Source organism: Thamnophis sirtalis, unplaced genomic scaffold, assembly GCF_051295495.1.
Source record: "Thamnophis sirtalis isolate CommonGarterSnake01/CBP01778 unplaced genomic scaffold, rThaSir2_p1.2 scaffold_3, whole genome shotgun sequence".
NCBI lineage: Eukaryota > Metazoa > Chordata > Lepidosauria > Squamata > Natricidae > Thamnophis > Thamnophis sirtalis.
The window spans coordinates 174,793,474-174,820,214 of record NW_028261383.1 but is presented as its reverse complement, the minus strand read 5'-3'; the positions used below and the strand labels follow the sequence as shown (position 1 = coordinate 174,820,214).

At 42.5% G+C, this 26,741-nt stretch overlaps 1 protein-coding gene across 1 annotated transcript in view; it reads left to right on the top strand.

Annotated features, from left to right (window-relative positions):
- The first annotated feature begins 13,315 nt into the window (after positions 1 to 13,315).
- Positions 13,316 to 26,741, top strand: part of LOC148048410 (A.superbus venom factor 1-like) — a 76,626-nt gene continuing 63,200 nt past the window's right edge. The window contains exons 1-7 of the mRNA XM_087711003.1: positions 13,316 to 13,404; positions 15,998 to 16,190; positions 16,554 to 16,716; positions 17,501 to 17,571; positions 18,204 to 18,283; positions 18,843 to 18,925; positions 19,667 to 19,757. Coding sequence (XP_087567129.1) covers positions 13,334 to 13,404; positions 15,998 to 16,190; positions 16,554 to 16,716; positions 17,501 to 17,571; positions 18,204 to 18,283; positions 18,843 to 18,925; positions 19,667 to 19,757 — 752 coding nt within the window. The 5' untranslated portion in view covers positions 13,316 to 13,333. The remainder of the gene's footprint in view (positions 13,405 to 15,997; positions 16,191 to 16,553; positions 16,717 to 17,500; positions 17,572 to 18,203; positions 18,284 to 18,842; positions 18,926 to 19,666; positions 19,758 to 26,741) is intronic.

Sequence of the window (26,741 nt, the reverse complement as noted above, 5' to 3'; positions counted from 1 at the left end):
CTTTGGTATCCTGTTGATTGTTAATAAGCAGTGATATTTCAGGATTATTCTTTTTTTGTTTGTCTGATCCTTTTATTAATAGAAGTTCTCGGAGAAAATTATAAAGTACTGTTTTAGTGATGGATGAATGTGTTAGTAGTTGAATATTAACTGGGATTAATAAGGTTGAGAGAGAGAATTAGGTGGCACAGCTCAACACAATGCCGAATATAAATTTACTTCCTTGTAATTTTATCCCAGTAACTAGAATAGAGAGAGACCTCTGCATTTTGCTGGGTTTCCACCAAAGGCAATAATCAAAGTGCTTTGCCATTTCCTGCAAATTGTAAAGGCATGCACATGTAAAAATCTCCCATGCATACTGCTTTCCATCCATTACAAATTGCATCACAAGTTCATATCTAGGTCATAAAAGAAATGTTGAATATTGATTGCAGCTATCCCCTCTTTAATGTTCTTCACAGTTATATATATATATATATATATATATATATATATATATATATATATATATATATATATATATATATATATATATATATATATATATATATATATATATATATATAGTATAAAAATGATAAATATTTATTTTAGAGCGAGTTTAGTATCAATGGAGGATCAGAGTCTACAGATACCTTCTTTTGAGAAGCTTTTTTTTAAAAAAAAGATGTATTAAGATTGTCAAGGAAGTGCGCAGCAGCTGTCCAAGTGAAGTTGGAGACCCTAACATAAACTTGTAGCCTTTTATAAACCAGACCCTATGTAAGGATTGCATCTCCTCCTAACTTGAGAAAGTGAAGACTCTCGAAATGAAGTATTTCAAAAGGAACCTTTTATTAAGCAGAAGTGGATTCAAAGCAGCGTCTGAATACCCTTAGGCAAGACAAGTAGAATTAAATCAGTAGAGACCCCTCCCTTTCGCCGGATGCAGATTTAGCCAATCTGCAGGTGTTAAGATGTCGTTTTACCAGCTGCCCTGAGAAACGGATAAGCATACATCCCCATGGCTATCTTCCATTGGCTGTCAAAGTGACACAAGCCACATGGGCATCCCTCCCATACATTCCCCAAGAGGTGAGAATATTTCAGGGTGCTTCGCCAGGATACAAGTTATAAAATACCAGTTGTCACAGGCAATACTAATGAATTGAATCCTGCCACCCCACTTCTCTCAATTGAATGGCAGTATTGTTTTTAGGGATCTGATACCCCATAAAAGAGAAGGTGGGGTTGTACTGTATATAAAGGACCACTATATTGCTACAGAAATGCACAAAACAAAGATGAAAACCTCCTAGAATGCATATGGATCAATATAAAATAAAAAAGAATAACATTGCCATAGATATATACTACAACCAAGCCAAAGAAAAAGAGATGTACTTTTCAGTGACGTGCGGTGAGGTTTATGGCTGGTGAGGTACTGACACAGGGCTTTCAAATTTTTTTAGACTTGTGGACTTCAACTCCCAGAATTCCACTGTCAGGCATGCTCAGTTCCGATTTAAAGCGACAGCATTTGTTTTTCTCCTTTGGGAAAAAGTTTCCTTAATTTGTTTTTCTTCTCCCTCCCCCTCTTTCCTCCTTCTCTCCCTCCCTCCTCCCTCTCTTAAACAGACATACGCACACAGGGAAGTTAGATTGGACTATCTCTCCTACACCCTTCCCTCTCTCACTCACTCTCTCTCAAACAAACACAAACGTTGGATTGGAGCCGATCCAAGCCTTTGATTGCAGGCGGAGCCACATTGCCTTTTCAAATTTGCAATCAGTGAAGCTGGGCTTATATAGTTTTATCCAGCTGTGTGTGTGTGTGTGTGTGTGTGTGTGTGTGTGTGTTTGAAAAGGCAATGTGGCTCTGCCTGCAATCAAACTACACTTGGGGAGGGCTCTGCACTTGAGGATGAAGTTTGAATTCCCCCCCTCCCTCCAACCCATACGTACCTTTTCCAGCTGTTTCAGAGAGGATTTCAACTCTGCTCTTGCCTGCCATCATGAAAAGAAAAAAAATGCAAAAGGAAAAAGGCAAGAGCTGAGGTCAGGCTGAGCTAGTTGCTGCCAGAGTCATCATGGATGACTCTGCTTAACTGTTTAAAAAAGCCTCTAAAAAGCGCCCTCTACAGGAGGAGGCAGGAGAATGACGTGCCTCACCTACGTCAGGAATTTTTAGGCTTTTAACCCTTGCTTAACTCTGCTCGAGTGATCATAAAACACCTAAAGTCAGACTAGATGAGGCACATCATTCTCCTGCCTTCTCCTGTAGAGGGCGCTTTTAGAGGCTTTTTTAAACAGTTAAGCACTAAGCAGAGTCATCCATGGTGACTCTGGCAGCAAGTAGCTCAGCCTGACCTCAGCTCTTGCCTTTTTCCTTTTACATTTTCTTTTTCTTTTCATGATGATAGTGGTGAGGCTCTGCCTCCCCTGCCTCCCCTGGCTGCACGTCCCTGGTACTTTTGCTAACCAAGTACCGTATATACTCGAGTATAGGCCGACCCAAATATAAGCCGAGGCACCTAATTTTACCACAAAAAACTGGAAAAGTTATTGACTCGAGTATAAGCCTAGGGTGGGAAATTCAGCAGCTACCGATAAATTTCAAAAATAAAAATAGATACCAATAATGCCATTGCCCATTGAATAACATATACAGCCTGCCTGTGCCCATTAAATATACAGTAGCCATTGTAAAAATTTGCTCTGCATAACAAATTATTATCACACAATACCGGTGTATTCAATGAAATACTTCACTCACCTCATGATGCTGATGTCCCGCTGTGATGATGATGTCCCGCCTCCTATGACACACGGCACAGTGATTCCTATCATTGGATCACTGTACCAGAGGAGGTGGGACATCGCTATGTGGCTGCTTGCCATAACAAGGAGGAGGTGGGACATCGTTGCAGAGCGGCAGGAGGGGGAGGAAGGGGAATCGTAAGATAGCCCTGCATTACATTAGAACGTGAGGAGGGGGGATGGTGCGGTGCACGCTGCGCGGCAAACTGACACAGAGGGAGGGGAAACTCAGGGGCGCTGGGCCATTCACGAGTGTCACCCAGCGGCATGGCCCCGCCCCTTTTTCTCCTCCATTTCGGGCAAATTTTTCACTGACTCGAGTATAAGCCGAGGCGGCTTTTTTCAGCTCAAAAAGTGGGCTGAAAAACTAGGCTTATACTTGAGTATATACAGTAACAAATATTTGTAGGAAACATACTTCAATAGTAATGGGGAACTTCAATTAACCCTACATAAACTGGAAGACTAATTTTGCACCAACCTAGCTGACAATTTTGTTGTCCAAAAGTTAGAGGTGGGAACTAGAGGGACAGCCATACTGGACTTAATTCTTACGAACAGAGAAGTAGGGATAGAGGGGGTTGAAACTGCAGGAACCTTGGGTGAGAGTGGCCATGTCATACCGGAATTCAATATAATGCAAACACAAGCAATAGAACATGCTACCTGTCAGCCTCTATTTTGCTGCTTGCTTTTCGGCTGCCATTGAAACGGGGAGGGGGGGCATGATATTTGGGCGTGGGAAATATTCTGTACAGGAGGACTGTGAAAAGGGAGTTGTTCTCACCATCTACCGCGCATGTGGCAGGGAGAGGAGTTTCCTGCCAAGGCCAACTGTCCGGCATACCAACCTAATGATGATTTTTGAAGATGTCTCCCACATGACACCTGTGGAGGAATAGGTTTGGACTATGGGCTGGGGTTACCAAGGGGAGGGGAATGGGATATGCTTTAATATCTATACTTGCGCGCGCTTTTGCTCAGATCCAGCTTTGCTTAGCTTCTATTTACTTATAATCAGTAAAAGTACTCTTAATTCTGCAAAATGGAGTTGAGTGGTTTCTTTCTTGGTTATTAAGTGAAGCAGCCCTGACACTACCAGAGTCTTAGATTTTAATAAAATCTGATTTTAATAAATCACCTCTTTTAAAATGATTATAAATCATAAATATGACTTCAGCAACAGAGTGGTCAACTCCTGAAATGCTCTACCTGACTCAGTTGTTACATCCTCAAACCCTCACAGCTTCAACCTTAAACTATCTACCGTAGACCTCACCACATTCCTAAGAGGTCCGTAAAAGGGGCACGCAGAAGCGCACCAGCGCGCCTATCGTCCCTGTCATACTGTCCCTATTTATTTGTAGTCATTTCCTTTGTTCATGTCCATGCTCATACTTCTACCTGCTATCTTGTGCATGTTTGACAAACTAATAAATCAATAAATAGACTTGGGCAAGATTCTTTCGATGAAAATCCTAAAGGGGAAAACAACCCAAGAAGCTTGGGAAACTTTGAAAAATATAATAAAAGCTCAGTCGAGGACAGTACCACTGAAAAAGAAGAACAAGAAATCCAAGATGAAACCAGCATGGCTGCACAAAGATCTCTCTGATGAATTGAAAGACAAAAAGGACAAAAAATGGAAAGAGGGACACTTAACTGTTCTGACCCCACCTTGTCCCACACCAACACACACTCCGAGCCAAAGATAAGTTACGGCATTTAATTAACAGACAGACAGGTCCTTGGCAGCAAACCATCACAGACAAGCTTGGGCAGCAATCCAGCACAGATAAGCCGTGGCAGCAATCCAGCCTGCCAAGCTCACCATAATGTTCTCCAACTTTCATTCCTGCATTGACTTCTGCAAAAGGGGTGTGTGCACAAGTAGTCCTTTTATAGTCTGGAGAGGAGCCTAATGACCACCAGCTAAGTGCAATTACCTCCTGTACTTGCGCAACTGTTCCTTACGCCTATTAGCTCTGTTAGCCAGGCATCTAGGAACAACTCCCTTGGCTCCTCCCCACTGCTGATGTCCGGATCACACTCCCTTGTCTCCTCCCCACTGGTCCAAGGGTCAGACGCCCCCTGGTGGCCAACCAGCCTCTCTGCGCCCTGCTCGGAGTCGGAACCCTGTCCAGGGTCCTCCACATCCTCCAGAGCCGACTCATAGGGCCCCTTGCTGTCGGAGTCTGGTGGCAGCTTAAATGGCTCCTGCTGGGCCACAACACTTAACTAACAAAGAATATCAGCAGATAGACGAAATCAGGAAAGCAAGGGCTCAGAATGAACAACGATTTGCAGCAAAAGTCAAAGATAATAAATTTTCTTCCAACACATAAATAACAAGGGGAAAAAAATCAAGGAAACAGTCCACTAAACAGGCAACAGAGAGAAAGCAGAGCTGCTTAACTCATTATTTGCATTGTCTTCACACAAAAAGAAACTGTAGCCCAATCTACCAAAACATAATCTTAAAGACAAACTAGAAATAAAAAGTAAAATAAGCAAGAAAATGGTAAGAGAACATATGTCTGATCTTGACAAATATAAATAACTGGGACCTGATGGATTACATGCCAGTGTTATCTCAGAATCATTGTACCATATCTTTCCAAAATCCTGGAGCACCAGGGAATGTACCAGAGGACTGGAAAAGAGATGAGATGGTTCCCATCTCTTCAAAAAAGAGGGGAAAAACAGACCCTGGAAACTACAGACCAATCAGCCTAACTGTCAGCACTCCTCCATTGAATAATTAGGAAAGAAAACCACGAGACTCCATTGATAGAAATCAAGTGTACTTTTACTAATTATAAATGATTAGAAGCGTAGCAAAGCGAAGACTGATTATTTAGGCACGAAAGCAAATGATATATAGAATAAACCATTCCCCACCCCTTGGCATCCCAGTTACAGTCCAATCATAATTCTCCCAAGTGTCAGGTGTGAGATAACTTCAAAAGGCATCACCCAGATGGAATGTCGGTGCCGTTGGTCTTGGCGGGAACCCTCCTCCGCATGCGCAGTAAGACAGGCAGCAGAAACTCCAGAATCTTCCTCCAGCACAATTAGTATTCCCCTCCCAAATCCCATGCCCCCCCCTCCCCGTTTCAATGGCAGCCGAAGCAGCAGCAAAGCAGAGGCTGACATTAACATCAATACCTGGGAAGATATTGGAAAAAATAATTTAAAAATAGATCTGCGAACATCCAGAATCTGTTTGTTAAAAACAGATCATGCCAAACCAATCTTATTTCATTCTTTGACAATATGACTAAAGTAGAGACCAGCAAAATGCTGTGGATTGGATTTGGATTGGATTTATTTGATTTGTATGCCGCCCTATTCTCCGAAGGGACATAATATGCTTAGGTTTCAGTTTTGCATTCAACAAAATATCACAACCTACTTCTTGATAAGCTAGAAAAATGTGGGATAGACAGCATCACCACCAGATGTATTTGTAACTGGTTGATAAACCGGACTCAACAAGTAGTCCTTAATGGTACTACATCAACATGGAGGGAGGTAAGAAGTGGGGTATCACAAGGTTTGATCTTAGGCTTCAATATCTTCATAAATGACTTTGATGAGGGAATAGAAGGGGAACTTATCAAATTTGCAGATGATACTAAGCTAGCAAGAATAGCCAACACCCTAGAGGAGAAGTTTAGGATCCAAAAAGATATTGACAGAGTTGAATAATGGGTCCTATCCCTCACCCCCAAAAAAGAAATTTAATGAGCCGAGGTGGCGCAGTGGTTAGAGTGCAGCACTGCAGCCACTTCAGCTGACTCTTAGCTGCAGTTCGGCGGTTCTAATCTCACCGGCTCAGGGTTGACTCAGCCTTCCATCCTTCCAAGGTGGGTGAAATGAGGACCCAGACTGTGGGGGCGAAATGCTGACTCTGTAAACCGCTTAGAGAGGGCTGAAAGCCCTATGAAGCGGTATATAAGTCTAACTGCTATTGCTATTGCTAATGTGGAGAAAGGCAAAGTTTACACTTAGACAAAAACTCCCCGCACAAAGGTACAAGTATAGATGAGGTAAAACCTGGCTCAAAAACAGTAACTATGAGGTGGACCTTGGAGTGCTAGTTCGCAATCACTTAAATGTGAGCCAACATTGTGCCCCAGCAGCCAAAAAACCTAATTCAATCCTTGATTATATAAGCAGAGACGAAGAATCAAAATCACATAAGTATTAGCACCGCCTTATAAAACCTCAGTTGGACCACACCTGGAATGGATCCAGATTTGGTCACCACATGACAAAAAACATAGTGAGACTTTAGAAAAAGTGCAGAGAAGAGCAACTAGGATGATTAAAGGCCTAGAGACGAAAACATATAAAGAACGGTTGCAGGAACTGGATATGCAACGGTTCATACCAGTTTGGTAGAACTGGTAGCTAATTTTTTCTGGAGTATTTTTTTAGTATTTTAGTATTTTATTAAATTTATATGCCGCCCTTTTCCCTGGGGGGACTCAGGGCGGCTTACAACTTAAAAAGGGAAGGGGGAAAAACAAACTTTGGACATATAGAACAATACAATTTTAAGAACACAACATTCATACCATTCGGGCGGGTTACAATCTTAGTCCCAGGCCTGACGGGATAGCCAGGTTTTAAGTGCTATGCGGAAGGTCTGGAGGGTGGTGAGGGTACGAATCTCCACGGGGAGATCGTTCCATAGGGTCGGAGCTGCTACCGAGAAGGCTCTCCTCCGCGTGGTCGCCAGTCGGCACTGGCCAGCAGATGGAACTCGGAGGAGGCCTAATCGGTGAGATCTGATAGGTCGTGTGGAGGTAATCGGCAGTAGGCGGTCTCTCAAGTACCCAGATCCACTACCATGGAGGGCTTTATGGGTGGCAAGTAGCACCTTGAAGCGTATCCGGAGACCGACAGGTAGCCAGTGCAGCTCGCGGAGGATAGGTGTTATGTGGGTGAACCGAGGTGCACCCACAATCGCTCGCGCGGCCGCATTCTGGACTAGCTGAAGTCGCCGAATACTCCTCAAGGGCAGCCCCATGTAGAGCACATTGCAGTACTCCAGCCTAGAGGTCACAAGGGCACGAGTGACTGTTGTGAGAGCCTCCCGGCTCAGGTAGGGGCGCAACTGGTGCACCAGGTGAACCTGGGCGTTCGGCAAACCGGCTGAATTGCCTTCCTCCCCCACTCCACCCCTCCCCATCTGCCACCCCCAAATTGCATTGATAAAAGGGGGGTGGTGGTGGCTACGTGAGGGCTGGGAAGCCCTGCAATGCCAGGGGAGGGTAGGAAAGATGGCAAGAGAAACTCCATCATGCTCCATATGCCCCAATGAAAGGGAATGGCAGCCCTGCCACTTCCCTTCCCCACCCTCTCCAGCAATGGAAGCCAGCAGTCAGCCATGCACCAAGTCGCCCATTCATCTCCCTCCCTCCCTCTCTCTCTCTCTCTCTCTCTCTCTCTCTCTCTCTCTCTCTCTCCTTCCCTCCCTCCCCCTCCAGTCACTAAATGAAAGGTTGTAAGTTGAGGATTACCTGTATGTCATCTTAAACCTGAAACTAAAGTAGATTTAGAATGCAGGCTTCGGTTATTGAAAATCTTAAAAGTTAAGCTTGGCCTTAAGGTTTGAATGTCAGAGCAAATTTAAATAAAGGGCAGTGCATTTGCCAGGGTAAAATGACAGAACCTGGACTGTTGTTACGTGGGATTTTTAGCCATGAGAATTGCGGGAATGGATTTTGTTGCTCAGATTGAACATTAGAAATCTGAGTGGCAGCTTCCCAGTTCTTTTCAGGTAATCAGTAGAGTTTTATCTAGAATTTCTGCAGAATTTTCTTATCATTTGACAAGTTCATAGTTCAAAGTCTTTTTGGCTTTGGAGTCCCATAGAAACTGGAATCTTTATTGCATTGGAACAACAACATCCATGCAAAGAACTTCTCTGGCAATCAGTAAAAATCAATTTAAGAAACTGGCTGTCAATGAATTTGTATAAAACTGTTAATTATCAAAGCATTTATTTATTTGTAATGATGATGAGAACATGACAGGAGATTCATGAGACAGAGACAGAACCCACATAATTATATATAAAACTTCTAACAAGGGTATGACAGTCATAACTGGATGTCGAATTCAGCTCCCCAGGCGATCTGCCCTTGCGTTGTATAGCTCTTCCAGGGAACCACAGGACGAATGATGTGAGCAATCTTGCACAATATATTTAACTGTTTGCATATCAGCACAACAATAGCAACGCGGGGATATCAAAGGAAGAGGAAATGCCATTAATCTTGAAATCTGATCAAGCTTTCAAATTAGGATTAGCTTTCCCTTTAAAGTTCAGAGCCACGTGCTCCTTTTCATTGTGAATTCTTAGAGGGAAGGCTGTAGCCCACTGTTGTGACTCCAAGGCAAAGAGCAAAACGATCAAAGTTCTGTGCCTCTTCATAGCGTTTAGCAACATGCCAGTAAAGTGATCCTCTGCTCAGTGCCCATTTTGAGGTCGCCCTTTCCCAATCTCAGTGAAGGTCAGAAAGGGGAGGCAGATGTTCCTACATCCCAGCTGGTTCCCGGAATGGAGAGGAAAGGTGATGCTGATGGTAGCGCAGTCTGTTGCAAGCTGGGTAAACAAGGCCAAGTCTTAACTCTCTCTTCATACAGACTCCAGATGCGGTAGCCTGTGTGTGTGTGTGTGTGTGTGTGTGTGTGTGTGTGTGTGCACGCGCACACGCCAATGCCAATGAAAGAGTCTAAACAAGTGATATTCTCTAGGATTTACTGTCTTTGAGGACTTGGGAATGTTCAGAATTTTTTTTAAAAAGTCTTTTAAATATATTATTCAGGAGAGCCCAATCCAGATTAGAGCCCCTGCATTTAGAGAGAGGACGTATTCTTTTTCCTAGGCTGTAGAAATGACAGAAACACTACTTTCAGATGCCATCACTTGGCTACCATAAAGTTGTATCCTTCAGGAAATAGATAGACAGAAGATAGGCTCAAGATCCAGATGGATCTTGACAATAGCAATAGCAATAGCAGTAGACTTATATACCGCTTCATAGGGCTTTCAGCCCTCTCTAAGCGGTTTACAGAGAGTCAGCATATTGCTCCCAACAATCTGGGTCCTCATTTTACCCACCTCGGAAGGATGGAAGGCTGAGTCAACCCTGAGCCGGTGAGATTTGAACCGCTGAACTGCTGATCTAGCAGTAGCCTGCAGTGCTGCATTTAACCACTGCGCCACCTTGACAGACTTGAACACAGCCCCATCTAAAAAAATGAGAATCAATCAGTGGTGGGATTCAGCCGGTTCGCACCTATTCGGAAGAACCAGTTGGTAACTTTCTAAGCAGTTCGGAGAACCGGTTGTTGGAAGAAATCTCCTTTTGTTTTTCCCCACTTTACAGGGCTAATCCTGTAAGGAAGGCAGGAAGGAAACATTCTGGGGTTGTTTCTAGCCTCATCTTTATTCCCCTGTTTACAGAAACTGCCTCTCCGGTTAACCCTTATTACATTGTAACAGCTAAGACGAAACGTCCATCGACCTGAGTGACCTTGAGTTGGCCACACCCACCCAGTCACATGACTACCGAGCCCCACCTACCCAGATGGTCATTAGGACAGAGAACCGATTGTTAAATTATTTGAATCCCACCACTGGAATCAATGTAGAGAAAAGTACAGTTTTCCACTTAGGCAAGAAAAGTATGGATTAGGTGAAACCTGGCTGAATAGGAGTAACTGCAAGAGTGATCTCAAAGTCCTAGTAAACAATCACTTAAATATGAGCCAACAGTGTGATGCAGCAGTCAAAAAAGCCAATGCAACTCTAAGCTACATTAACAGAGGGATAGAATCAAAATGACGTGACATGTTAGTACCATTTGATAAGGCCCTGATAAGGCCAAACTTGGAATCCTGCATCCAGTTTTGGTCACCACAATATAAAAAAAGATGTAGATCCTCTGGAAAGAGTGCCGAGAAAAGCAATTAAAACGATTAAGGGGCTGGAGGCTAAAACGGGTGAAGAATGGTAGCTGAACCACATAAAGAATGGTTGCAGGAATTGGGTATGTTTAGTCTAGTGAAAAGAAGAACTAAGGGTGACATGATAGCAGGGTCCCAGTGGCTGACGCAAAAGAAGAAGGGGTCAAATTATTTTCCAAAATGCCAGAAGGCAAGACAAGAAGCAGTGGTTGGAAACTAATCCAGGAGAAAATCAACCTAGAACTAAGCAGACATTCCCTGATAGTGAGAACAATCAACCTATGGAATGGCTTGCCTTCAGAGTTTATGGGTGCCCCATCACTGGAGGTTCTTAAGAAGTGTCTGGACATCCATTTTAATGAAATGGAATAGAATCTCCTGCTTGAGCAGGCTATTGGACTAAAAGACCTCCAAGGTCCCTTCCAATTCTAATGATGATGATGATGATGGTGGTGGTGGTGGTGATGATGATATCTCTTTGGGGCCCAATACCTCCCCCTTTCCACCTCCTCACCTGCCTTTGCAGTTACACACACATGTAGAGACCACAGAACACTTTCCATCCCTAAGGCATATTTTTAGCAAGCTAGAGTAAACAGAGTAGATATGGTGCAATTGATTGTCTTTGGAAATCCAGGCTCCAGTGTTGTCCATATATCCTGCCAAGAGGAGCTCTTACTGGAAACCACCTGCCGAATTACTTCCTGATTAACTCTTTACTGATGTGCAGTTTTAAATAAATAACATGCAATAAAACACTTCTTGACTGTCTTTTCTATACATTTTGTCTGGCAATAAGTGCAATCCATTTGATTTCCAATATAGGCTCTACTTAAACACATAGTAAGACCATGCCAGAGAATGCCTGCTTTTGTAACATGGGCACAATTCTACTGAGAACTGTATCAGGTAAGACAAAATATGTTTAAGGTGCTAAGGCATCTTTAGACACTCTTTGGTAATTCGCCTTTTTTCTTTGGTGGAAGGGTGGGCATGTGAGGGTTTACTTGGGGAAAATTCTAGACCTCACTATGCTACTCAAAGAAACTTTGAGATGAAAAATGAGCTTGAACTATTGGACTCAGCTGAGAAGACATCTGATGAACTGTGGCATTATTGGAACTGCAGAAGAATACATATCATGCAAGAAGCCGGAGAAAAGGGCAGATGGCTCTCAGAGGAAACCATCAAAATAGCTGAGAAAAGAAATGGGAAGAAGCAAGAAGACTGAGCGCAGCTTTCCAGAGGGCACTCCAGAGGAAGAACAATAACATATTTTGGCCATGTTGCATGGAGGAATTTACTGGAGAAAGCAATTATGTTTTCAGAAAAGTTAGTGCTAAAAGGAAACCAGGCTGCCAAAGAACTTGGTGGCCGGACACCATCAAAGCTGACACCAACTAGAGCATAGAACAACATAGTACAAGACTGGAAGATGTGGAGAGACCTGGCCTATAGAATTGCCAAGAGGTGGACACAAGAGATAGGATAACATTATTATCATTCCTCCTTATGTGGTGCCCTGCCAGAACACACATCCAAGGTATTACTAGCCATAAAAAGGGTAAAACCATACTGTGTAGTTAAGTAGATTCCTTTATTGCTTGCTTGCTTATATTCATTCATTCATATGTTTTTTCACTTAGCATTGTCTACTTCATGAAACACTCCAGGCTCTTTATATCTAAACACAAATAATTTCTAACATATTCAAACATAGGATTAGAATCACATCAAAAATCATCATCAGAGTTCCATATCACCACCTTCCCAAGTAGATCCCTTCCAAATATGTGTCATTTCCTGTCCCAAAAACCTGCGGAAACAACAGTAGCAATAGCAATAGCAATAGCAATAGCAATAGCAATAGCAATAGCAGTTAGACTTATATACCGCTTCATAGGGCTTCACAGCCCTAAGCGATTTACAGAGTCAGCATATTGCCCCCAACAACAATCCGGGTCCTCATTTCACCCACCTCAGAAGGATGGAAGGCTGAGTCAACCCTGAGCCGGTGAGATTTGAACAGCCAAACTGCAGAACTGCAGTCAGCTGAAGTAGCCTGCAGTGCTGCACTCTAACCATTGCGCCACCTCGTAAGCATACATATCAATTACTGTGATATGTTTAGGAACAGACTTTGGGGTAAGAAGTTGTACCCTCAAATTGGGCTACTTTAAAACCCCTTCCAACTATGTACATGAGGGAGAGGGGCAAGGTAAGTTTGTGAATCACAAAATAAAGGAATATTTGCAGATATAATAGCAGAATATCAAAACCAAATTGCATAAATACTGCTGTTTAGTCATTGCACTGAAACCCTGGTGAGACGATAAATAATCCAGTGTATGTTTTTGTTAATTTCCTCTGAAATGTCCTAGTTATTCAAGCTCCTCCCCACCCCATTTGTGTACTGATTAAACATTCCCCACCCCATTTGTGTACTGATTAAACATTCAGCAATTGCAAAGGGGCTTGGCTTCAAAGCAGGCTCTCTGGATAAATACTGGAGTTGTCAGCACTTCTCTGGTCCCTCTGGACTACCATGGAAGGGATGACGTTCTATCTGGTGGCTGCTCTATTGATTGCTTTGCCAGCATCTTCCCAGGGGGCTCTGTAAGTATCATAGATATTTCAGCGGGGAAAGTAAAGCAATGCTGGGGAAGCCTTGTGGTCCTTTGCAGGGTAATGAATTTCCTTGCAGGTGTAACAAAGATTTGTGGGCTTGACAGTCTGGGCTAAGCAGAGCTATCATGTCCAAGGTGCTTTATAGAGTAATGAACTTACTTGCAGGTGTCTCCAAACACTTTGGAGCTTTCTTAGAAAATCCAATACATCCCCATGACCGGAGTAAACATATTATAATCATCAATAAGGGGAACTGACAGGCCCTGAAGTTCCCCTTATTGACTGAGGAATTGTCCTTGGAATGAAGATTCTCTGGAGAAATATAAAAACCTCTTGTTCTCAGTTATGGCTAAATTATTTCCATTGCTATGCATACTGAAGCATCAACAACTTCAAAAAAAATAAAGTTGATTATTTAGAAAACAGTCATCCCACATTCTTTGTTTCTGATGTGTTCAAATGACGTTTGCCTTCAGTGAGATAGAGATTGGCCTCCTACCTGCTCGTTTTGAGAAAGTATTTATTTCTGTCCGTACCTATACTGGAAAACCAGATATGATTTTGCAGCAGGCATACAGGATGTGATGTATGAGTGATAGCAGCAATGAGGCTGACCATATTTCTCTGGTCCCAGTATGGAGAATCAGCTACTGAAAAAGCAAAAGACAGCAGAAGGAGGAGGGCAGAGAAGGTGATTTGTCAGTAGACATGTAGCAACTCTTATTGCAGGAAAGAAAAGGAATGTTTAACCCCTTAATCATAGGGGCCACTTCCTTTTCCCTTTATGAAAGCAATTGGAAAGGCAGGATCTGTGTTGGGAGTGTGTCAGAGGTGGGTTCCTACCAGTTCGCACCTATTCGGTAGAACCGGTTCATCAAATCTACCGAACCGGTTAGAAGAGGTTCCACCAGTGGACCCGGAAAGCAGGCCACACCTACAGAAGAGGTTCCAAAATTTTTTGAAACCCACCACTGGTCCTTGATATGATTATTCTACACTATCATGCTCCTATTTATAAAACTCAGTGCCTCTGTGAAAGGTAAGGATGACTACTGCGTTTGTGGTGCAATCAGAACATTGCGTGTGTTCAAGTTGTTTTAACACAAAACAAAGATGCCTTTTTAAAAATTGTTCGAACCTACTCTGTGGGTGTGGCCTCCTATGTGGGAGTGGCTTGCCGCCCATGTGACCGGATATGAAGATGCCGACGACACTTGTCAGAAGCACCTTAAATTACCTCTCACACAGCACTGGCATGCATAAGAATAGGATGTAAACTTGTTTCTTAAAAGGCATCTTTGGTTTGCGTTAAAACAACTTCAACACACGCAATGTTCTGATTGCACCACAAACGCAGTAGTCATCCTTACCTTTCACAGAGGCACTGAGTTTTATAAATATGAGCATGATAGTGTAGAATAAGCATATCCAAGGACCAGTGGTGGGTTTCAAAATTTTTTGGAACCTCTTCTGTAGGTGTGACCTGCTTTCTGGGTCCACTGGTGGAACCTCTTCTAACCGGTTCGGTAGATTTGAATGTTGAATGTTTAATAAATTTATAGGCCGCCCAATCCCGGAAGACTCCGGGCGGCTTACAACAATACAATTAAAATAGAAGTTAAAAAACACAAAACATAGTTAAAAAGACCACAACATACACCCAGATTTGACGAACTGGTTCTACCAAATAGGTGCGAACCGGTAGGAACCCACCTCTGCTTCAGACGGTTAATGGCAACCACCTCAGCAAACTAAAGGGAACTAGAGTTCCTGTGGCACAGTAGAACTTTAAATACTGACTTTGGAGCCACCTGGTGGCCCATAGTGAGTGTCTTGCAATGGCTGAAGAAGGCATTTTATGCCCATGATTTGCTGTTCTTGTTGGATTACTCAAGACTGTCTGCATCCATTTTGGAAGATGCTCTTTTATTCTGAAAGCCAAACACCTATCAGTTCCGCCAATGTAATTGTCTCCACAATTACGAACAAATTGGTAAACGCAATAGGTTTTGGCGCTGATAGGTTGTGCTTCCTTAATTAGGGGCAGCGGTAGCAGTGGTGGGATTCAAATAATTTAACAACCGGTTCTCTGCCCTCTTTCCAAAGAGACCAGCAGGGTACGCGTGGCTTTGTGGTCCTGTGACTGTGTGGGCATGGCCAACTCGACATAGGGTTACTGGAGAATTGCATGCAGGCTGGGGACTGCCTGAACTTGGATGAAGAGACAATTCTATTTTTCAAATCTTAGATTCAAGCTCTGTTCCTTCATAGAAAAGATGGTCCTTTACTCTGCAAAGGGGCACTGCATTGTTCATTATAATGTATTGATTACATTACAATACCACACAGGTTCGTCTGTCTCATTTTATAACTAAAAACCCCCAGCATCCCAAATATTCTTTAGTTGATATAAAGATACAATAGATTTATTCATTTTTCAACTTTATTTGAAAGCTTTCTGTGTCACATCTTTCACAATCTATTTCTTCACTTCTAAAAGAAAAGATCATGAAGAAACTTCACCAAATTGCACACTTTTCCTCAGCAGACTAAAAGGAGATTTTCTTTTCTTCTTCTGCAGCTACACCCTCATCACCCCTGGTGTTCTGCGAACAGATACAGACGAGCAAATTTTGGTGGAGGCACATGGAGAAAATGCTCCGAAACAGCTTGACATCTTGGTTCAGGATTTTCCAAAGAAACAGAAAACCTTGTTCCAAACCAGAGTAGAAATGAATCCAGCGGGAGGCATGCTTGTCACTCCAACTATAAAGGTGGGTGAATAGTAATGGTTGCAGTAGAGTCTATTGTATCTTATGCACCTTAGTCAAACATGACTAGATTGTCAAATATTGAGAGAAATTGAGTATATAATTCTAAGGAGGAAGGCAAAATGGAATTTTGGGATACATATGTATTTATTTTACAGTTTTTACTGCCACAATTGCTGAAAGATTATCTGCAGCATTTCACAGCAAACAACCAAAATATTTAGATCACAATATGTTTTTGACTCAGTCGTGAAAATTCTGGATCAATGTTTTAGTGTTGTTGTCTAGGGCTACGGAATGAGGCCTCAGGTGGCCCTTAGTGATGATTATGTTTGAAGCCTTTGCTCTGTTCATCTTCTCATCCAGATTCCTGCAAAGGAACTCAAGAAAGACTCGAAGCAAATTCAGTATGTGGTTGTGCAAGTAACTGGTCCTCAAGTGAACCTGGAAAAGGTGGTTCTCCTTTCTTACCAGAGTGGCTTTGTGTTCATCCAGACAGATAAAGGCATCTATACACCAGGCTCTCCAGGTAAACTCTTTTTCTGCCTCTCTTTCTTCACTCCCCTGGGGTTATGTGATGAATAATGCTATAAACAAAACCATACCTGGGATTTGTCATTTATTTGAGATATTTCTAGAGAGTGGGGGAAAGGGAAGAATAGGTATTCCTTGTGAGTATTGGCATTGGTGATATTGAGAAATCAAGGTTAGAAAGTTAAGAAAAGATTTAAGAAAGACATTGATAGATGGTCCAGTGGAATGTAATCCCAAATTAGTGCAGGGGTATCAAACTTGACTTCATTGTGGGCTGCATCAAGATTGTGTTTGACCTCAGGGTGCTGGGTGGGCCTGGCCAGGGTAGGTGTAGCCAGTTCAATGTCACTCGTGTTGGAGACACCTGTGGTGACCCGAGTACTCTGCCAGCGAAAACGGGCTCCCAAGCTCAGTTTTTGGCTGAGAGTCCATTAGCCAAACAAACTGAACTGAACTGAACCATACTGATTGGATAGAATAAAGGGGAACGTTTAACTATGCTGTTTGCGCGCAAAATTGTTAATATTGGCTTTGCTACTTCTGTATCCTTATTGGCTCAGTAAATTATACTCTTGGTAATAAAAATGTCCCGGGAGTCTTTATTTGCTGCATGAACCATGTGGGACGATTGACAGATATAAAATATCAGGCAATTTATGACAATACTTTTTTTTAGGATATAAGCACATGAATCAATTAATTTTTTTTATTATGGTCACAGACCAGCACATATCTTCTGAATACTATCACAAATTACAGTTGGTCTCTTTTTTCCTTAGTGCGCTATCGTGTCTTTTCTATGGATCACAACATGCACAGGATGGACAAAACTGTGATTGTCGAGTTTAAGGTGAGAATGGTGTCTGCAATCCTGTGTGATTAGTATAGTACCCCTGAACAAGAAGTGGTTGTTGTTGATTCTTCTTTCCCATGTAATCAGGGCAACCACTTTATGAAGCTTTGGTTGGGCAACATTTTATATATGCATTTTTCCTAAATGGCTTAATTTTAAGCTCTGTGCTAAATATTAGGCTGTATCAATGATTCGAAAAGTTTCGCTATGAAAGTGGAAAATAATGCCAAGTATGAATGTATGTATTTGTGTATGTATATGGTGGGGATTGGATCTAGTTGTTTACTTCGTGTTTTGTTGCAGTTTTCATCTGCACAATTTATTTTATTTTATTTTTTGCTGAAAAGGGGCTTGGGGTGGCCAATGTTCTATTTTCAAAGCAAATGAGGCTGAATTATCTGTTCTGGCCTATCAGTTGATGTCATCTTGGTTAAAATTCAAATAATAGTCTTGCATCTTATAACCCAGTATCCCATCTGCTGGGTTGCATTTGCTATCTATATTGTGTTATCACATAAAAAAAAATCTAGTATTACAGCTGGAGTTGGATGTTATAGAATGCATAGGAAATATTGTGCAACATTTTACATTTTTTTCAACACATTCATACTTTATTTCCTTGTGCCCAGACTCCACAAGACATTGTCGTTAGTTCTAATCCAGTTGATCCAAAGTTCATCCGGCCTTACAATTTACCAGAGCTTGTCAGGTAATTTAACATTAATATTATCATAAGGCTACCTGTTTTGAAACCAAACTGAAACTGTGATACAGGAAACAAAAACATACAGCTATTAAAGACCAGTTAAAGAATAAGGCTGTATAGTATTTTCTCTTTTAGCCTGCTTCCCTGATCTATTATTACTAAGGTAAGAAAAAAAATCCAGGTTTGATCATTTTAATTTGTCCATTACATTTCTATTTCCTCTTGTTTTTTGAAGAGCCCAGATCAGCTGCAATGTTATTTTTATGGCAATTCTGTGAAATTGAGTGGACAAATAATAGATACAATCTCATCACCAACACTTAAACTCAGGGAGCAAGTGGAAATTTGTTGCAGATGTAAGATTCACATTTCCACTCCCACATATTTGAATCTGAAGATTTATGAAACAGTCCTTTTCTTCGCCCTTTATAATTATTCATCATAGGACAAGTAAACCTATTAATATCAGGAAGAAGCCTTGTATCCCTTGTTCATAACGTTATTGTCATAAATCAATTATAAAGTCAAAAGAATGAAAAATAGTTTCATTTTCTTCCTATAGTTTGGGGACATGGAAGGTTGTGGCCAAATATGAACATTCCCCAGAGGAGAGCTATACCGCATATTTTGATGTCAGGGAATATGGTAAGAAGATTCATTTCTGTTCAACCAAGCCAATTCCTGATCCCGGGTCTCTTTCCCTTCCATGTTGTTTCTAAAAAGAATCTAGTTCTATCATTTGTAGAAGTTGGAAATTATGAGAACAAATTTGGTCTAGTGGTTAAGGTAGCAACTTAGAGAGCCGAGGTGGCGCAGTGGTTAGGGTGCAGTACTGCAGGCCACTTCAGCTGATTGTTATCTGCAGTTCAGCAGTTCTAATCTCACCGGCTCAAGGTTGACTCAGCCTTCCATCCTTCCGAGGTGGGTGAAATGAGGACCCGGATTGTTGTTGGGGGCGATATGCTGACTCTGTAAACGGCTTAGAGAGGGCAGAAAGCCCTATGAAGCGGTATATAAGTCTAACTGCTATTGCTATTGCTAACCTAGAACTCTGGAAACTGTGAATACTAATCCCACCTTACCCATGAAAGCCAGCTTGGGTGATCTTGACCAGTCATTCTTTCTCAGTCCAATCTACCTCACATAGTTGTTGTGGGAGAAATAGAATGAGAAAGGTGTGTTGGATATGAGTTATCTGTACAAATAATAAAGGCAAGACACCAATAAATAAATAAAATAGGAGGAAGGAGTATTAGATAGGTTCAACCCTTTGAGTTGCTTACAAAAATAAGAAAGGTGTGATATAAATAAATAATAAATAAAACATATTGAATAAAACCTGTCAGTGCTAGACTTCCAACTTTTCGTCTGTTTCTTTTTCTGTAGTGTTGCCAAGCTTTGAAGTTCGTCTGCAGCCCTCAGAGAAGTTTCTTTACGTTGACGGCAATGCAGATTTCCTCCTGTCTATCACTGCAACGTATGCTTATTTACAACTATGAGTGGCTAAAGAGATTTATTTTGGCACTGGGTAACATCTGCATGAAAGTGGTTTTTCTTTGGGTCATAATATTCAGAAAAATAAGATTTGGAGACTAGTTCTGATTTGAGCATATTTAATTGAAATTTGTTTAACAAATACGTTCTTTATAAAATTGGAAAATAGACTTTACTTACGGTAGCTTTATTAGCCTGACTCAGGGGTGGGTTCCTACCAGTTCGGCCAAACCAGTAGTGGTTTGAGGACCTAGGTGGCTGGAACCGGCAGCGAAGCAGGCCATCTACGTCTCCGATCCGGTTCTCCCGGCAGCGCTGTAGGCCCCACCATCTTGGTTTTTTTGCTTCTGCGCATGCACAGAGCAATTTTTATTGCACTGGTTGGCCACACCCTATTATTACTTCATTTTATGCGTAATATTCTAAATTTAAGTAAATTTGAATTAGTTTTTATTATAGCATTACATCACCCTGTATCCTTCCAATAGTAGTGCAATCTTATATCTCTTGCCATTTGTAGTATATGTTTTTCTAATTGCTTTCTTGGTAGATCTTATATGGACTTTTCTTGGCAACTTGTTTTTCATTGCATATCTTGTAAAGACTCAAAACCCTCCGTCTGTTCCTTCCATCAACTTCCCTTTGGTTATCACCGATGCTTCTGCCAAAATTTCTATCATTACTTCTGCCAAATTTTCTCCCTTTTCTCCTTCTATATTCTGGAATCTGAGGTAAAATTCTAATCTGTCAATTTCTCATTTCAATATTCCACTCTTGTCTTTTCCAACCACACTCAATTGGCTGTCAATATCACCAATTTTCTTATCTCTTTGTTCATCTTTTTTTTCAATTTTTTGAACTTTGTCCTCGTATTTCATCATCATTTGGTATATATTCTCAATGTTTCCATCTATTTTTTCTGTTCTTTGTTCAATATTTTCCAATCTCTTTTCAATGCTCTCTGTTCTTGTATTTTTTTTAATTTCTTGCATAATCATTTGCAATGTCATTTCCTTTTCTTTTTCATGTTGCGCCATTCCTCCAGTTAGTAAATACTGCCACTATAGAATCCAAAGCTTTTTTATTAAATTCCAAACAAATTCACTGCAATCTTCTCTCTTTCAAGTCAAGGATTTCTTTTCATTCCAATCCAGCTACTGATAGTACCCCAGAGGAGCACCTGTATAAACAATCCGTGCTCTTCCCACTATCATTTTCAATAAACAAACTCAGAAACCTTGAAATGTAGATCAAATGTTCAAAGAAAAAAAAGAAAAACAATGTTTCCAAGCCTCCAAGCCTCTAAGTGGCAGTGGTACTTCTTTTCCTCTACTTTTACTCCCCTCTTAATATTCCAAATTTCAGGAGAAAAAGAGAAGTTCTTAGGAAAAAAATGCAATAAGAGTGTTGAAAAAAGAAAAAGAAAGAGAGTCTTAATCAATAAGTATTAAAAAAAGAAAAATAGAAGAAGAAGAAAACAGTCCAGTTTAAAAAGTAAGAAGCATTTGTAAAAATTCCATCAATAAAAAAATTAAAGAAAAATAATACACTAAGTTTGACTCAGGCTTAATCTCGCCGCTTAACCTCTTCTGTCTTCAATTTTAACTTTACTTTTAATCTTTGTTCTCTAATAATAAATTTTATCTCACCAATTTGACACACTTTCTCTCCCACTTTCCTTCCGTTTTGGAGCTGTCCCAACTTTCAGCAGCTTTAATGGCTGCTTCTCTGTGGCTGGAAAAAAGGGTTTCTTCTGGATCTACCAGGGAGTTTGCGATGTCCTTGGGATCAACAGGATGTGCCCTTCTCTATCACTGTCTCCACGGGATGGTTTAGGTCCAGTGGCAGAGATATGACAGCGATCTTGGAGCTTCAAGATCACACATCGTACCGTCTCAACGTCATCCCCACCTCTCCTCCTCTTTTTCTATCCTTACCTTCCAGCTTTCCCCACCAAAGTCTCCCCTTCCTCTTCTTGCCCTTTCTCCCCCTCTCGGTTTGTAATTGGGTTGGCATATTTTCATATGGTATGGGAAAAATAAGATGCATGGTAACTTTCAAAGACATTATATAAGAAATGCTTTATTATTAGTATGGGAGAAAATTAGAGAACAACTTTATCTGAAGATACCAGTTTGCCTTTTGACAATGGAAGCACTTATACATCCAAATATCATTAATATGAGAAATATTGTTAGATACGAAGATATTTCGTCTGAGAAGGGGGAGCTCAAAACTAAACAAGAATTGAAAAAACAAGGGATTGATATGGTTTGGTATACACAACTGCAAATACAATCTAAATATGAAAAAGATGCTAAACTACATGGCTTTTATAAGGAACTGACAGAAACTGGATAAGATACTAACAGGAACAGAAGAGAGAGTGATAAAAAACCTGTATAGGTACCTATTGTATATTAAATTGGAAGAAGAACAAGTAAAGGAACAATGATAGCATGGGCAAAAACTTTGGTTATATGATAGAGTTAGACAAATGGTAGCAACTATGGGACAGAAATTATAAATTAACAATGTCAACTGCATACAAGGAGAATTTGTATAAGATGCTTGATAGATGGTACTTTCCACTGGAAAGATTAGCAAGGATGGTTAAAGATAAATCAGCCAAATGTTGGAAATGTCATCAGATACCAGGATCGTACTATCATATGTGGTAGACATATGTAGAAGCTAAAAAATATTGGACAAAATCTGTATGTGGTTGGAAAAGATGATACAACAACATATTGATTTTAAACAGAATTATTCTTGTTTGGGATTTTACTAGAAACGTATAGTAAAGAAAATCTATATTTATTCATGTAATAACTGCACCTAGAATTATATTTGCACAAAATTGGAAAAGTGAAGAGATCCCTACGGATTAGAACGTGATTAAGAAAATATTAGAATGTGCAGAAATGAATAGATTAACACTTGTAATTAAAGAAAAGGAAGAATTTGACTATTATAGTATATAGGAGTTATTTTATCAACGGTTAGAAAATAAATATGAAAATTAGAAATGAAAGCAGAGGAGTGAAATAGGGAAACTGTATTAATAAAGTTAAACAAGTAAAGAAGGGGATTATTATAATAGTATGTTATGTGTTAGTATCAATTTAAGAATAGATAAGATAATGGACATGGGTGTAACTTTAATTGTTATTGCACAAAATGTTTGTACCCAGATGATAGAGTTTAATATAATGAAAGATGGAATGTTTGTATTAAAATAAAATAAAGAACTTATAAAAAAAGAAATAGGTCAGCAACCTCACTAATGTCTGTGGAGATTCTCAATCATCCAGGTCATAGTTGTCTCAAAGGTAGGGTGACCAGACGTCCCGCTTTTGGCGGGATAGCCCCGCCTTTTCATAAATTTTCCCGCGTCCCGCACGCTTCTTAAAAACACACGCTTTTTTGGGCGCTCGCAGCTCCCTCGCTCCCCCGCCCATCAGCTGCTAGCTCGCTGGGCTGGCTCATCATTCCGTTCTATCCTACAAATTTAAACCAGCCCAGCCTTCCGCTCACTGATTGGATTGGCCTGGACTCCAGCCAATCAGTGAGCTGGCTGGGATGGAAAATTTTCAGCACGCCACATGCTGAAAATTTTCCATCCCAACCAGCTCACTGATTGGCTGGAGTCCGCTTTGCTGAGCACGCCTGCGTGAGTCTCCATTTCATTTCATCTTTTGGGGTTGCAGCTGCGGTTACTCACTGGTGAGTAATCATGTTATGAATTGGTACCGGTGGGAATCGGGAGGCACTGGGGGGAGGAGACAGCCCTCCTCTCCTCCTTCTCCCCCTTTGCGGAGTTCATTTCACCTCCTCGCGTCACAGCCAGCCCCTGTGCTGCGCCGCCACAGGCAGCAGAAGCTCCGGAACCCGAGTGGAATTTCTCTGCACGAGTGAAACAGCCCCCGCCGGACTCACGGAGCTTCTGCCGGTGTGGCGGCGCCTGTGCTGCGTGGTTCCCAGCGACCACACCGCGAGTCCGCGAGGCGTGGTAGCATCCCGCCACCCTCCCCTGCGGCTCTCCTGCGGCGGTGGAACGGCTGGAAGTTCTCTGCGCGAGGTGAAACGGCCGGCAGCCGCCTCGCTCTCCTGCCTCTCCGTTCCCAAGCAGCCCCGTCCTCTCCTCCTCCCTCGGTCCTTCCCGCGGCCGCCTCGCCAAAATCTAGCTCTCCCTCCCCCTGCTTCGGCCGCTGCTGGCCATCGCCCAGCCGCCGCAGCCACCTCCCCTTCCTCCCTCCCTCCTCCCCGGACTCCTCTTCCCGCCCCCGCCGCCTCAGCTTGGAAGAGCGGGGAGAGCGAGCGAGCGAGCGAGAGAGAGAGAGAGAGAGAGAGAGAACGGGGGAATCTCTCGGGGCTCACCAGAACGCTGCTCCTTTCCCAGAGCAGAGAGAGAGAAGGAAAGAAGGGGGGAGAGAAAACTGGGTGCCCGAGCTCTTTTCCCACATCCCTATGCAGCGGGGAAAGAGAGGTCACTCCCAGTGAAGTGTTGCCCCCACGCTCGCTGCTTCTGCCGCAGCCACCCGAGGCTGAGACGGGATTCGGGGTTTTGACAGATGCCCGTTTCCCCCTCCCCGCGCCCGAGCCCTTCCCCCACATCCCTATGCAGTGGGGAAAGCTCGCTGCTTCTGCCGCAGCCACCCGAGGCCGAGACGGGATTCCCCTCTGTCAGCGCTGGGCAGCAAAGCCTGAAATGTTAAGCTCACTCCCTCTTCCTGCAGCACGCCCCGATGCCGAGATCCCGCGCACTTGGGGCTGCTGCGATGTCCAGGGAGGCTCAGCTGGTCTGAGTAGGCAGGGCAGGGGTAACGCGGTGCCCAGCTCAGGTGCTCTGAGTAGGGGGGGAGCCACCCTCTCTGCCAGCGCTGGGCAGCAAAGCCTGAAATGTTAAGCTCACTCCCTCTTCCTGCAGCACGCCCCGATGCCGAGATCCCGCGCACTTGGGGCTGCTGCTATGTCCAGGGAGGCTCAGCTGGTCTGAGTAGGCAGGGCAGGGGTAACCCGGTGCCCAGCTCAGGTGCTCTGAGTAGGGGGGGAGCCACCCTCTCTGCCAGCGCTGGGCAGCAAAGCTGAGATGTTAAGCTCACTCCCTGTTCTTGCAACACGCCCCGATGCGAAAAACGCTGAAATCCCACGCACTTGGGGCTGCTGCGATGTCCAGGGAGCTCCAGGATGACTGAGAATCCCCCGTGTTATTCCAGATAGGATAGAATATTGCCTTTTCCACTTTTTCCATTCCCCCCAATGGCGGTTAAGAATCAGCAAAAATTTGGGGCGTGTGTCTGCGGGAGAAAGAAAAGAAAAGTAAGGAAAAGGAAAGAAAGGAAAAAAAGAGAAGAAAAGGAGGGGAGAAGAGGGGAGAAAAAGGGGTTTGTTGTAGAGTTGATAAAGCTTTTAAGAGTTTGGCAGCGAGAGGATTCTGAATGGATCCCGAATGATCGGGACTCGAAACAGCTCTATTACATCCTGCTTTTTGTGGGGGGGGGAAAGAGAGAGAAAGAGGGAGAGGGGAAAAATTTTGGGAACGGCCGTAGCCTACCTCATCTGGATCCTGGAGCGAAGCGCAAAAAAGCACAAAAAAAGCGTTGGGTTGGGGTTTTTTTTGATACTCTGATTTTTGTCACTCGTTACTGTTTTCAATTCAATTCTTTTTTTCCCCAGTCTTTTTTTTAAAACTGAACGCTTCTACCTCCACCCCTCCTTCTGCCCCGAGGAGTTTTGGAGTGGAGGGGAGGAACAGGGTTTGAGGAGTTTTGGAGTGGAGGGGAGGGACAGGGTTTGAGGCACAGGGATGGAGGTGGGGGTGGGGATCGGCTGGCCAAGACGGCATAATCCCCCGCTTTCCAAGCTCACAAACAGCACGGATCTCTCCAACTCTTTCTCTCCAGCTCTAAGTATTTTACACTGAGGTTTTTAGCTCCAGCATCCCTGTTTTTAAAATGCTGAAGACCCATCCTGATCCCTCCAATGACGTTCCAGATAATGAAATATGTAGGGCACGTTGTAGTAAAAAAAATTGCCAATTATCATGATTGAAACAGGATCTGAATGGAAGAACTCCAATTTGCTTGGCATAATGTTTAAAGGACTTTGATTTGAAGAGATTTCAGAGGAAGAAATGGCTATGGCTTCAGAGGAACAAGTGGCAGCCTCAAGTTACATGAGCTCACCATATGTCATACCTACATGCTTGCAAATTCTTTTACTTATTGGACCAAAGACCCAGCTAGGAAAAATGATAACACATGGAATCCTTTAGTGAATGCTATGCAGCAGTATGTGTATCAAAAGCATAGATTTACAGGAGCTTAGTAGAAATATGCTGTAGTAATGCAAATCAAAAGCAGAAGAATTTATCCTTGAGGATCTTTACTATTTTCAAGCCCCCTTCCCTCTTCAGGCTTCAGAATTTAAGGAAAGAGAGAGGGAGAGGGAGGGAGGGACAGAGAGAGAGAGAGAAAGGGGGACTGTGTGCACAGGAGTAGGGATTTTCTAAAAGTCCCATTGAATCCAGAGGAGGGAAGAGAGAAAGAAAGAGGGAATGTGTGAGGGTGGGGGATTTCCTAAACCCCATTGAATCCAGAGGAGGGAAGAGAGAAAGAAAGAAAGGGAGTGTGTGCACAGGAGTGTGGATTTTCTAAAAATCCCATTGAATCCAGAGGAGGAGAGAGAGAGAGAAAGAAAGAGGAATGTGTGCACAGGAGTGTGGATTTTCTAAAAATCCCATTGAATCCAGAGGAGGAGAGAGAGAAAGAAAGAAAGAGGAGTGTGTGCACAGGAGTGTGGATTTTCTAAAAATCCCATTGAATCCAGAGGAGAGAGAGAGAGAAAGAAAGAGGAATGTGTGCACAGGAGTGTGGATTTTCTAAAAATCCCATTGAATCCAGAGGAGGAGAGAGAGAAAGAAAGAGGAATGTGTGCACAGGAGTGTGGATTTTCTAAAAATCCC